We start from the raw sequence: 14,267 nt of genomic DNA, 5'->3' as shown, positions 1-14,267 counted from the left end.
TGGAAACATGGAGTTATTACATGTTTATTCATATTTTCTTCCCAAGTTGTTTTTGTTTGCTTTTCAAAGTATTTCAGATCTAGTTTCTTTCTAACCTAGCTTAGTCTTGTGTAAAAAGTTATCAGAAATCACTTTTCCACTAAGATTTTTGGTTTTCTTTCTCTTTCTAGAAAAGCACCCTTCTTACTCCAGGTAAGTAAAATCACAAAATGTTAGGGATTGGAAGGGACCTCGAAAGATCACTTAGTCCAATCCCCCTGCTGGAGCAGGAGCTTCTAGATGAGGTTCCACAGGAAGGCATCCAGGCGGGTTTTGGATGTCTGCAGAGGAAGAGACTTCACAACCTCCCTGGGCAGCCTGTTCCAGTGTTCTGTCACCCTCACTGTGAATAAGTTTCTTCTCAAATTTAAGTGGAACCTCCTGCATTCTAGTTTATACCCATTGCCCCTTGTCCTATCATTGGCTGTCACTGAGAAGAGCCTGGCTCCATCCTCATGGTTCATCTTATGCTAAGATGAATAATATACACTTGCTGTCTAAAGCAGTAAATGAATAAATGATACTTGTAAGAGATGATAGTTCGGGACCAATAAAATCCTTTGTCGTCTTGTTTGTGGATATTTCAAAACATCTTCTGAAAGACTTGTTGAGGAGGAATGTGTAGTAAGAACCTGTCTGAATGTCCTGCTGGGATGCACTGCAAAGAGTGCTTCTCCTGGAGTAATGAGTAGAGAGCACACATACAGTAGTACAAATAAAACCTTTTTAAGCCTTGCAGGGTCCTGATTGTTTGTTGTGTTACAACTTGTCTTTAACTTCTTTCTCCACAGCCATGTCCAGTCCAGGTGGCCCTAATGCTGTACGCACTACTAATTTCAACCTTGTTGGATCCCACAAGCTATCGCTGTCTTCTGTAGGAAATGTCAAATTTGCATTGGACAAGGTAATGGAAGTTATTGGTTACTGATCCAAAGATACTACTAGAAAAAATATGAGCCTGGGTTTACTGTTTTCAGGTGAAACTGTCATCCTAGAAATGAAACATATAAAACTCCCCATATATAAACCTATATCTATATTAAAATATGTATAGTTGTTGCTACTCGTATTTAATTTCATATGACTGAAATGAAATTCAGATACAACAGAAAAAGACTTGAATTATTGTGCCAGATGTTCTTTCTGTAGCTCAGTGTAAGGTATAGTTATGCAAAGATAATGAATGCATTTCGTTACTGGTTTCCTTCCGCTGACAAAAGATTATGTATGCATGTAGCATCTCTGTGCATGGTCTTCATATTTTTTGTTGCTCTTACAGTCTTGCAGTCATCACTAAAAAAGACATTTAGTGTGTTTTAATGATAATTAGGTATTTGAAGCTTTCTGCATTTAATGGACTTAAAAATTACTGGGTTTATACAGTTAGGAATATGAGTTTCCTTTCATATTCCAATTAAATTTCTATAAGCAAACTATCTGAGTGTTTTTGAACGAGAGCTATTATTGAGTTTTATATCATTAGTTCCTTGTCTAAACTGAGTGTGTTTATTGGCTCTTACCATTAGAAGTTAAAAAATACCTTCTTATATTCATTGTAATCTCTAACCTTGTGGTGTCTTACACCTAAACACTATTTTAATACGTGTTTATGCCAGCAGCTATCCTAAATTAACTTAAATTAATTCAAAAGTTGTTACAGATTATGGTAGTACTAAATTACAGCTTTGTCTATCCAAACAGCAGTGTAAGAATAAATTTTCTTCTTGGCTAATTAAGTCTTATTGTGATGGTAGTACTATTGCAATTATAGCTTATGATGAGAGATGAGATAACAAGAATTGTTTGTGTTTGCACACAAGATTGAAAACAAAATATCACAATAATCCCAATTTGCTTTTTAGAAGTTTTACTTTTCATGGATAGAAATAAACTCCTTTACTGAAACACTTTGCAGAACTTAACATTTGAATTGTTTTACTGACTGTGTGAACTTCCAAATTACCAGCTTTGGTTCTTCAGCAACATGTTCCTCTTGACCAAAACTCTGTATAGAAATCTTATTCTGTGTATGACTTGGTTACTGGAAAACCCCTTGTTCTTGAAGTTGTGAGAATCAGCTTATACATTATATTCAGCAATGTGGGTTTGAACTGTTTTACTTCACTCTTTAGGACAGGACACTGGACTGGCCTAGTAAACTGTAGCACAAGCACAAGGTTCAAATAGAATTCCAGGGAAGCCATCATGTGGTTAAAATTTTCAAGGTGCAAGCTTCAACAGTTATGAATAAGAATTCCCCTTTTTGTCAGACAATTTAACAAAAAATAGTTGTCACATCTGTAAATATTCAGTTTTGTACAGGCCTGTGGCTGTACCAAACAGCTGCTTTTTAACTTGCCCCATGCATTTCTAATACGGAGCAACTTGCTGACACAGTGGATTTTTTTGAGTTTCATTCCTCCCTTTTGTATGCAGTGTATGTAGAAAGGACCAAAATGTACCTATGTATATCTTTCTTCATTTCTCCTTTTTTTTTAAAAAAAAAAAAAGTTAACTTTATACTAATTGCATTGAGCATGTTTCTTTTTTTTTCCTAGATAAATTTTGAAGGGGAGGAAAAAGAACTGTTGGGCTATATGTTCCAGGACAAGGTTGCTGTGATCCTTTAGTTTATAACTTAAAACAGAAGACTGCTTCCTAGTGCATGTTGCTTATGTCTGCATGGCCTGTTTACAATGTATTTTAAAAAAATTATTCTTCTAAGAAAATGCTTACAAAAATTTACTAACTAAGCATAAGATGTTAGGGCCTTTTAGGACTTTCAGAATTCTACTCCCTGTCTTTTAAAACAATAAGCATGCTGCTAGAACTGAAAGTTATTTAGGCCACCTGGGGTTTTTCCTTAACTAGCATGTGTCTCTTGTCCTCCTCAATCACTAGAGGAGGGTTTTTCTTACTTCAAAACAAATCAATGTGTCTCTTAAAGATTGCTAATCAGGAAATTTGAACCAATGTCTTGATGAACTGCACAGAACACAGAATCAACCACTTGGCTGATAGAGGACCAGGGAAAAATGATTGGCAGCTTTAATGTTGGTTTACCTCAGATTGTTGTCGTTGAAGAAAATCACACAAAGTAAATCTCTTGTTCCATGTTCTATTGAGACCTTGTTCTGTCAAGACCTATTAGGGCTTGGTTTTTAAGCAAAAAGTGATCGTAAAGAACTAAAGTTTCGAAAGTACTGAACACATAGAAGTGTGAGGTTCTTATTTGTACCCAAAGGTGCAATTTAAATATTTTGCTTGGTGTATATACTTTTGGCTTTAAAAGTTGTGTAAATTTATATGCTTAAGATAAAAATAGGTCTTTAATCTCTTGAAAATAGGTTTGTTTTTTTTTTTTTTTAGTTAATAGTTTACTCAGATCCCTCAGAAGAAAGTGTTTTAGATAACTACATATGTTTTCTATCAAATCTAAGCAGGTGATAATTTTAGTGCCTATCATCTGCTACTTGTAATTGAGTCTTCTAAGAAACCATTTTTTTGAAAATTCTTGAGTTGTCTTGAGTATCTTTACAGATAATCTATGACAGTAAAGCCAGTTTCTTATGGTAGATATCTGAATGATTGCACCAGAATGCAAGCTAGCCTAGTCATGGGCTTTAGTTTTCTCTTCATCTAGTTGTATATTTAATAAATTGCTTTCTTTCCATAACCTCCACTCCACTTGCCTTTGAAAGGGTTATATTGTTGACTAGAATGTAATACTTTCCCATTTTGTGTAGAGAAAGGTGTTTTGAGACCTCCTTTAGTAATTGGCAATGGTGGTGTAGACTCTGCGTAACTGATATGTTCAGTTTGTTATACAGCCTTTTTGCTCTAATGCCACACAGCCCTTTACTGATAAACGTCATAATGTATAAAGTAGATTCTTCTCTCCTGATGTAAATGAGAAAGGAATGCAAAACCTACAAACTGGAAGCGGCCAAACTTCCTTGAGACTCTCATTCAGAAATGGATTTTACTGTGGTTAAGTAAGATATCAGCCAACATTCCCTGATGTAGCATGTAGGTTTACAGGTGTCTTTGCCAAAAAAAAAAATCCAGGACTGATGCAACTTATTTCTGTTGTGTGCAAACATTTGACTGTTTTTGCTTTTCAAATGATCATGCAGACTCCCACTTAGTTCTCAAAACTTTGCTGTGCTGTACTGTAGTGCCAAGTACATGAGCAAGCCTTGCATGCTGTCTTAGTTGGATTAGATCTAACATGGAAAAATTATTTGATCACCTTCATTTGCACATGTGCATCCTGTCTGGGAGGAAGCTGCAGTGTGCCTACGATTCAAAGGTGATCGATTTCTAACAGTAGTATCTATTTTCATGTTCTGCAGGGTTCACTGAGGCCTACAGATGTATACTTTTACCTACCAAGGGTTACTCTTGTTCATCTTAATTAACAGCAAAATTTAATTCCCTCTGATTGACATTGATTCTGTGGCTCTAAAAGTTACTTCATGATTGTTCACGCATGCCTATTCCCTTGCAAGTGGTTTGTTCTTTCCATTTAAGCAGCACCATCAACCTTTCTGTTGTTTTCTGTTAGCCAGAACACTGTTTCTGATTTTTTTTTTTCAAGATTCTTACGTTGTTGCATATTCAGATTAGCAGCAAAATATGGTGTGTGGAATGCCTTGCAGATCATAATTTGCTTGCTGAATTAGCATTTTGTCTCTTAGCTTCCCTGTGGGGGAAAAAAAGAAGGGATGTGGTTTCTTGATAGTAGTGTTGGGAGCTGTCAATGGGGTGCTGTGTGTGGAGGGACTGGGAGAGGTTCAAAGGCAGGTCTTGTTGCATGTGCTTTCTCAAAACTCTTTAATATCGAATAACCATGCAACCAACCTCTGATACAGCAGTTAAGCTGCCTTTTTTTTTTTCTCCAGTGGTATAACATAGGGCTGGGAACCTCTTTTGTTAGAAATTACTTCAACACCATGAGTGCCAGTTGAGAACTGCTTTCATTACTTTTTCTCCTTCTAGGTTTTTTATACAAATATTTAACTGAGTAGGCACTACTACATCAGTATCTGCCAAAAATGCTTATGGCATGCAAGTACCAATCCTGTTTAAGCCCACTTTGATATTTTCCAAACAGCTTGATGTCAAACTGAGGCAGAAGCTTGCAGGATGTGGACTGTTGCCTTATGTTGTTTTTAACCATGCTTGAAGTGCCGGTTTTTCTATATAAAAGCATGTTCGTGCATATATCCTGAGCAAACTAATAAGCAAATAAGTCTTTAAAAGCTTCTAAATGAACTTCAAACAAAAAGTGATTATTACTTTCTTGCTTGAGACTGACTGCTTCTTTCTGGCTGCAGATCCTAAGAACAAGATGGTGCTAACACCTTGGTGAAGGTGGCTTGCTCCAACTGATAGAGTTGAGAGGTGTCAAAATCAAATGATTAATTGTTTTGCTTTTCGCAGGTTCCCTTTTTGTCTCCTTTGGAAGGTCATATATATCTAAAGCTAAAATGCCAAGTGGACTCTTCTGTGGAGGAGAAAGGGTTCTTGGTAAGGTATTCACTTCAAATTCCTTCCTTGGAAATTACAGGTCCTATTAAATGTAGTCACTTTAACTTCACACATATATTTGTAGTGATTGTGAAACTTAAAACTGGTTTGATTTTCCCCCCTACCCTGAGCCAGACCTCAAAACTTTTCTAGTTTATCTTCTAAACTTGCCTAAATTAAAGCAACCTGTGAGGAATTTGTATATCTTTTTTTCTTCTAAACACTGTTCATTTATTTTTGTGAACTTCAGTTAATTTTCTCTTGCTCTAATCTATGATGTGAGATGGGATTCTGGTTTCTCTGTCAGAAGCTTTTAAGGGACATCTTGGTGGGGTGTGTGTTTTCCTCTGGTAAAGCCAAATTCTCCCTAGAAAAAGATGAGTTTTTTTTTCACTATGTTAATGGACATTGACTTATAAGGAAGCAACAGTATTTTTTGAGAAACATTTTGAGCAGTTCTCTCTCTAAAACTAGACCTAGAAAATGCAGCTGATACTTGGGTCTAATGAAGCTGTTGAGATTATGTCCAGCAGATGGCAGGAAATGTGCTACGAAAATACTTCAGCAAAACATGAACGTTTGCTGTTATTTTGGTGTGTTCAGAATCGGAGTTTCTTTAGACTCTTTTCAAGCAGCCATTTCTGTCTCCTTCCCCTTCACTTAATTCAAGTTGAACAGACTTCATTAGATGCAAACATTTCACATGCTTGTTATTTGCTATCCCATGTTTTTGTGTACTTCTGTAAAATATGTAAAACCTGAGGAATGCTGTTGATGTCTTTCTCTTCTTTTTGTCAGAGTTCAGAAACTCGCTGCATCATTAAAAACTAAGATCTGAATTCTGGACATGAAAAACACAACACATGAAAATTAATTGGAAAAAATAATCTGTACAAGTTCAAGAGGAAATAGAAGTCAGATACTAAATTTTCCATTCCTGTACTAAGGAAATGGGGCTTGAAATTGGCATAATCCTACATCCAGTAAAATAACTGCCAACACAGGCATTTAAAAATCAGCTTCTGATTTCTGTTAAATTGACTGAAGTCCTGAGTGTGGCCTGTAGAATAGACAAACATTTTGTAATTCTGAACTCTAAATCAAAGATGGCTTAAATACCTAATCATAATTTATTATGTTATAGTAAACATGTTTTGTGAACTATTCACCCTGTATTTGCTGTAAGTAACACTCCATTATCTTACCTGTCAAGATGAAAATTTGGTAATCTAAAGTAGTAGGTGCATTTTGAGCAAAGGCTGCAAAATTGAGACTGGTAGTATAAGCCCATTTTCTATGCTATCTGGAAAATAAATATGCTGTACTAGTAGAAGCCTCTCCCAGTATATATTTTTTCCTTCTCTTATGTTTACTCCTATGAAGGGTTGTATCTACAGAACTATTCTTGTAGAAAAATAGTTGAGACCAAATGAAAGTATAATGTTACTTTTTTCTTTTTTAAGACTATGTTTGAAGATGTTAGTGGATTTGGAGCATGGCATAGGCGCTGGTGTGTGCTGTCTGGAAATTGTATCTCTTACTGGACATACCCAGATGATGAAAAACGAAAGGTAATGCTGTTTTATAAAGCTCTGTTCTAAAGTTGTGTAGTACCCTACAAAACTAGCTGTTAAGTTTTAATAACAGTACTGTTTAGGCTTAAAACACGTAAATATATTCAAAGCATGGGACTCAAGCTCAAAATTTCCTTGAGGAATGGAAGAGACTTGCCTTCATAAATCTGACCTAAATCAGGGCAAACTTAGAATCTGACTACTTTATCTAGTGGGAAAGGAGAAAAGTGAAGGAAGAATCATATTTAATTTTCCCTTTAGTCTTAAGGCTTTCCATTGCATTTGTCAAATGACTCATTATTTAATGGAAAGTGACCTGACTTTTACAGTTTAATAAGAAGACTGTATCTAGTTGCCCTAAGTTTTAGATAAAATAATGATTTTAACACTTAATATGGCAAGTGGGCAATCCTTCTATAACTGTAATTATGGACTATCTTATTTGCACTCATTGTTTTCTTGCAGCTCCATGTTGTAGCTAAAACTGGTGCTTTTTAAACAGTTCTCAAGGAACACTCCAGTTATTGTCTGGCTAGTGAGACAAATCAGAAGTTCATCTGACACTGGGGTGAACCTTCTTGTCTCCTTAGCCTGTTATTGCAGTGCACACTGAAATATTTCCAGGTTCTTTCAAACACTGCTTTCAAGAGCGTTTTTCTGACTCACTTAAGCAATTTACCATTAAACACTTGCTTGTTTGTTGGCAGAACACTTTCTTTCCCAAACTCTGTGGCAAACTCTGGTCCTTTTGGGTCTTCTATGCAAACCCAGATGCCTTAGCTTAGTTTCCTCCCTGCTAACAGAGGAGGACCATATGCTGATAGTTGACATTGCCAAAATACATCAATGTTCTTTCTTTCCCAGCCAGCAGAGAGGGAAAAATCTCTGCCTACTGTAACAGAAGATAGGCAAAAAAAAAAGAGAGTTAAGCTAGAAAATGGTTCCTATTCTGCTTTTGGTGGCAAGAATGAAGCCGTGGAGCCTTGGTTTGTTTTCCAGATTCTTTTATTGAAAATCTTCTAAACTTGTTTCACTATCATTCTGAGACAGCATCAGCTATATTCTTTTGTTATACTACCATCTACAGCAATATTAAACTCTTTCCTTACTGAATGCTTCCCATTACCAATACTATATCTGTTCAGCTGTGCAAAGAGAGATGTAGCTCAGAAATATCAGTGTTGGGCAATGAGTTCTTTAAATTGTGGAATGTCTTTTTAAAATAAATTTCCCATGGCTGTACATATATCAGCAACATGCAACCTTTTTCTTAATGTTCTTGAAACTGAGCTATCCTTTTTCCTGTAACTTAGGTTATTTTGACTATCTATGGTATGGTGAACATGCCCGATAAATAACACACTCTTCTCCAAGCCAAGAGCAGCCTGTGAAGTTTCCCTGATGAAGGATTGTGTAGGTGTGAAGAAACAGAGCCAAGGGCTGTAACTAACTTTAGGCACACAGCTGAGCCTCTGTCTATAGTCAGCAGAAAGAGAGAACTGCTGTGAAATTTGAAATGCTCTTTGAAAGGGTCCGGCTATTGACTGTAGAGGGAGCTAAAGCAGCTGAACGTGGCATTTAAGACACCTTAGTTGCATGTTTGAAGATGAATCCATATGCTTATAAGTTTTGACAAGAATGATGCAAGCATTCTTAAAATGCTTGTTTTCTGTAGGCTTTGACAGGTTTTACTCTATCAATTTGAATTTTGTTAAGTTCTCTTGAATTTGACAGTTAAAAAGCTGCTTTTTTTAAAGCAATAAACAAAAGGAGGGCTATATCTGTCTAGAACCTAAGCCTTTGGTAAGGATTTCTTAGCTGTATTGTATGTAGCTGGGCAGGACATAGTCCATTGTCTGAATTATCTTGCTTCAGCCATAACTCTTAAATGCAAAAGGTGGAATCTGTTTTTCTATAGAAAATAGATTTGAGGGGGGTTCACTTAATATGGCAAAAATTGTCAAAGCATATGTTGTTCAGAGTTACACTTGATTTCAGTATTCTTGACTGATGAACTAACTTCACTTTCAGCATCCTTTGGGACGGATAAACTTGGCCAACTGCACTAATCATCAGATCGAACCTGCCAACAGGGAGTTCTGTGCCCGTCCCAACACTTTTGAACTAATAACTGTCCGTCCTCAGAGGGAAGATGACAGAGAGACTCTTGTCAGCCAGTGCAGAGACACACTCTGTGTTACAAAGTGAGTGGATAAAATCATGAAGGTGGTATGGGGGAGTTATGGGATGTGTGTGGGAGGGGTGTTTTGCCTCAAGTGATAGTTTTAATAATGTAGGAGCTTTACAACTTTGTGCCAATGCAAAGCTCACTTAAATGCTAAGACTTTGCGATGGCATGTGAACTCTTTGGTTCACTTTTCTTTCTTTTTTGTCTTGCTGTCCCATTTCAATCTTCTGGGGACAAAGAACTCAGCTTTTCCAAAAATGGAAATGCCAGGTAGCTTGATAGCAGATTGTGGAATATTTAGCTTTGTTTTTTCCACTACTATTTGGGCTTCCATGTATATTTGACTTGACACTTTTCAGAATAACTAAGCAGAGGTGGAGAAAGATGCATCTCCTCCATTCAGTTCTTTGCCTTTTAGGAACTGGCTGTCTGCTGATACTAAAGAAGAGCGTAACCTTTGGATGCAAAAGCTCAACCAAGTCCTCGTTGACCTTCGCATGTGGCAGCCTGATGCCTGCTACAAACCTATTGGAAAGCTTTAAATTCTGGAGGGGAAATAGAAGAAAACATGTCTGGAAAAAACAGCATGAACTACACAAAAAAAAAAGAACTTAAATGAAAATATGGGAATTCCTCTGGGTCACTTATGCTTTAAATTTGAGAGAGTATTTAACATTATACAGGACTATGTTATGCAGTATTTTTATTTCACTTTAAGAATTTTAAAACTTTTTTACTTCCTAGCTTTTGAGTATGGTAGGAAGTGATTAGTTGTTTCTAAATGTGCTAAATGTTTATGTAACTCCTTTTTTGGAAGTCTCTTTTAGCTAAGTACATTCTCTTCTTTTAAACAACTAAATTATTGCAGGAAATCACACCTAAGTGCAGGAAGTGGGGGCAAGCTAGTGAAAAAAAAAAAAAGCTTACTAGATAACCCAGCTCCCTGGAGGAAACAGTAGCTCAGAGTTCTCTAACAACAATGGTGCTGAAGCACAAGATTTAATATTGGAGGGTTCGTCAGGTTTTTTGTAATGATCAGGCATAGAAGTTACTAGTAAATTTTACTCTACAATATGCATTATAGGTATTTCTTGCTTGCTGTGTCCTTGTGGTCAGAACAAAAGACATGCACAACATATTCATATTTCTTTTGCAATTTCTCATACGAAACTGGTATGGATAAGCGCATGGCATGTATCCTATGTGGTTTACAGGTGTGGAATTATGTATGCAGTATATTGCACTTTGGTGGAAATGAAAGGTCTCGAATATTTTTGTTAGGATTGCTATATGGAAAAAAATAAAAAACAAACAGAAAAAAAATAGTTTTAGGGTTTTATATGTCAGTATTTCCTGAGATTTATGGTTTGTACAAGCTAGAATTCTCATGAGAATAAGGAATAGGTTGTAAAACTGCTTTTTTTTTTTTTTTTTGTAAGACACTACAAAGCTGCTATTGTACCACCTAATACTCTGCTGGCGAAAAGTATGGGTCTTCCTCCCCCTCACATACATGTCCATAAATGCAGATAAAAACAGTACTTCAGACCCATCATTAAAATAGCGAAAATTCACAGTTAAAACTTGCAATTTTCACAGCTTTTTAGTGAAATACTATCTCATTACTTCACTATTGTGAATGCAATAGTGGAATACTTAAAATCGCTATTCCTGTTATATATTTACACTTGAAACACTAAATTCTGTTAGCTTATACTGTTTTCATGCTGCCACTTTTGTACTTGCTTTTAAATCTGGTTTTCTTTTTCTGGCATCTTTAAATATTTTCAATCTATGTATTGATTTATTTTATTCATTTAAAATAAAGCATAAAACACTTTCTGCTTTTTTTCCCATGATGTAATCTATGCATTTGAGATTATTATAATAGTTTGTAGGCTGAAGAACAGCTGCACTCCACACCTTGTTTAAAAAAGGGATTCTATTCAGTATGTTTATTCCAAAATACCACTTGAATTGGGAAATAACATGATGCTTCAGGAGTAGCTAGCACTAAATTTTGTAGTGGGAGGCCAGATGGTCCATGGGCAGTTACTATGAACTGTTTGGAATGTATCTGAATGTAGAGGCTGCTAGAGGCCAACAGTTCATCAGGTTTGAGAGGAGAGATGGTTCTTTTGTGTTAGAGACAGGGTAGCAGAGTAGCAATACAACATGGAGAGTGTGACATTTCATGCGTGGATACACAACACTCTGTCTACTTAAAATAAAAATTGTTAAATATTATATTATGAAGGTGTTAGGAATGGAACTGGATCTAAGGTCATGACATACTTTTATTTAGGGTAATTGGGCTGTTATCCATTGCAGAAACTAATCTGTGTTTTTTCATTACTGAAGATGAAAAATTGTCCTCATGAAGGAAAGGTAATAAGTGTGACAGATGATGTACATTAGAAAAGCTGACCTGGATGGTGAGCTTTAGGTACAAGTTGTCAGTGATGGTGACATGTGCTACTGAGCAAGCTGAAGTATATGACTCTGGCTTAGCATGGGGCACGCATTTACAGCTTTACCCACTTGCACTGGGGTATGCCTTCTCCCTTTCCCGCTTCCCTGCCTCTTTTTAAGGGTGAGCTGTGGAAAATTTTTCAAAAATCTTCGGGGGGAGGTAGTTTGCTTCCTGAGCGTTGCAAGACAGGCACAAGGGAGCAAGGAAAACAGTGTTGTGCAGGGTGAGACTTACTATGGGCTTTTGGCAGCTGGCATATTTAAACTTTGATCAGTGCTAGCAGCACAGATACTGTAAAGCTTGCTAAACAGAATCCTAGACACCTTGCAAAGAATATCTCTGTTTTGGGGAAAGTATCATGCCAAATAAGACTGCAGGGCTTGAAAGCCTTCAGATATAAACATTAGAAAATTATATATTTCATCTGGATATGAGGAAAAACTTCTCTGAGAGTGCCAGAGCACTGGAACAGGCTGCCCAGAGAGGTTGTGGAGTCTCCTTCTCTGGAGATATTCAAGACCTGCCCAGACACATTCCTGTGTGATCTGCTCTGGGTGAACCTGCTTTAGCAGGTGGGTTGGACTAGATGATCTCCAGAGGTCCCTTCCAACCCCAACCATTCTGTGATTCTGTGAAACATACCACTAAGTGGTGAGAGCTTTAAATTCTACAGGTTATTTTTTTTCACATTTGTAACAGATCTTTTTGGAAGAGGCCAGACTCCAATAGCTTCAGGTAGCTGTAGATGTTGTGCATCTCAAAACCAGTTGCTACTGTGTGATTTCAAACAAAGCTTCAAGTTTTTGCAAAACAGTTTATGAACAGAACAAGATCAAAAAACCCCTTCCCATTTGCAGTGTGCTAGAACTAGCCAAGGACATAATCCCCCCCTCTAATCATGTGCTCTAACTCTGTCCCCAAAAGCACCTTCATAGACTGTTTCTTCTTGATCTGTACTGCTATACATCTTGAATTTCATGGAACTACACCTGGCCTTCCAAAATAATTGGTTTTTTTCTTTCCTGTTTATTTCTCTTCCTCATGCATCTGTCACTTTCAACCAATCTAAGTGCCTGGAGACAGTTAAACCAATGGAGTAGACTAGGATACACAGTTTGTTAGAATAAATAAACACATTCAAAAGCATTTGTTTAAATATAAGACATTTATTTTTAGAATGGTACTGGTAAGTGATTGATGGTTGAGGTGCAAATCTTCAGCTGGTTTTGGCATTCCTTGAAAGAATGGAGAGGCACAGTGGTTGTAAAAGCTCATGGCTTAAAAGGCCCCAAATCCATCCTTATTTGCAAATAGTTACTGTGTTAGTTACAAATCAAGTTTCTTACACAGCCTAATTCTGAGCTGTGGAGCTTGCCTCAGGCAGGAAGACTCATGGTTTGGTTAGTGCTCCTTCAGCCAGGGACAAGCCCATTTCATGAAGTCCCTCAGAGTCCGCTGATCAAGCACAGAGCAGTTGTACTGGGCAAATCTGAGAGCTTTGCTTTAGGATTCAGGTATGGGGATCTCAGGTCGTCTTTGAGAAGTTGCTGTTCTAATTTTATAAGAAAGTTTTACTGCATTGCTCAGAAATTCAAGATGTTCGCTGATAAGAAAGTCTATAAATGGAAAATGCTTTGCTCTGGGCAATGAGCTTATTTTAACTGAGGAAGTTTCAGTGTTACTAGCTTGTAAAACTCCTAATTGTCATTATTAAATCCCAAACCCAAATGAAATACAACACTTTGCAATGAGATTGCCTGAAATTTTGGCTTCTAAACATGTACTGTTCCCTTCCCCCTTTTAACTGCTACATTTCTGTATTTTGGTGTAAAGGAAATTATCTGATATTCTATAATTATTGTCTTCTCTGTACTTGGTCTATAGTAAAGCCACGTGGATGCATTTGTCTCTGTCCTTGTACTGTTTTTTAATGAAAGATAGGAAGCCTGTGTAAGTAATGAATATTTAGAAGGTGTTCTACCTAGCTAGTGTGCATCAAATGTTATGTTGTTTGGTGGAGATAATTTGTGTAGAAAGCACATGGATTTCCTACTTTTAGTACTAAATAGTCTTCCTTAGTCATGCCTCTATGGAGTTGAAACTGTTTCTTGGGAGGCTGGGTATTTTGGTAACATCTAAATGCCTTGAATGAATTGGGGCCTTATTAGTAAGTATCATTCAATTAAGGAACGTATTCCCTTTTGGTTTCCTAAAGTAGGTGACTTGAGTATTTCCTTAAATGTTAGTGGTTGTCCCAAAGGAATTTCTATCTTAATAAAAGTTGTAGCATTGACTGTACTTAAAAAAAAGGAAGAGACTCTAGGGTAGAAATAATACTCACTTTAATCGAAATAGTATTTGCCAGGTCACCGTCTGCCTTTTCAAAATGCTGAGCAGATGCATCTCCTGTGGCCACGGCCAGCGTGGTGAGGTCCATACATGGCCAGGCCATCACCTTCAG

The 14,267-nt window shown here is 36.9% G+C and overlaps 1 protein-coding gene across 2 annotated transcripts in view; it reads left to right on the top strand.

Moving 5' to 3' along the window:
- Positions 1–11,173, top strand: part of ANLN (anillin, actin binding protein) — a 28,443-nt gene extending 17,270 nt beyond the window's left edge. Inside the window, exons 19-25 of one of the 2 annotated variants that reach the window (XM_082045960.1) lie at positions 171–192; positions 831–943; positions 2,598–2,651; positions 5,485–5,571; positions 7,035–7,142; positions 9,177–9,349; positions 9,752–11,173. In XM_082045960.1, coding sequence (XP_081902086.1) covers positions 171–192; positions 831–943; positions 2,598–2,651; positions 5,485–5,571; positions 7,035–7,142; positions 9,177–9,349; positions 9,752–9,875 — 681 coding nt within the window. In that variant the 3' untranslated portion in view covers positions 9,876–11,173. The remainder of the gene's footprint in view (positions 1–170; positions 193–830; positions 944–2,597; positions 2,652–5,484; positions 5,572–7,034; positions 7,143–9,176; positions 9,350–9,751) is intronic. The other variant, XM_082045961.1, reaches the window with a different exon arrangement.
- The last annotated feature ends 3,094 nt before the right edge of the window (positions 11,174–14,267 follow it).

Source organism: Streptopelia decaocto, assembly GCF_964273445.1.
Source record: "Streptopelia decaocto genome assembly, chromosome: 2".
Classification (NCBI taxonomy): Eukaryota; Metazoa; Chordata; class Aves; order Columbiformes; family Columbidae; genus Streptopelia; species Streptopelia decaocto.
Note: the sequence above shows the minus strand (reverse complement) of the source record. Positions and strands in the feature narration are given on the sequence as shown.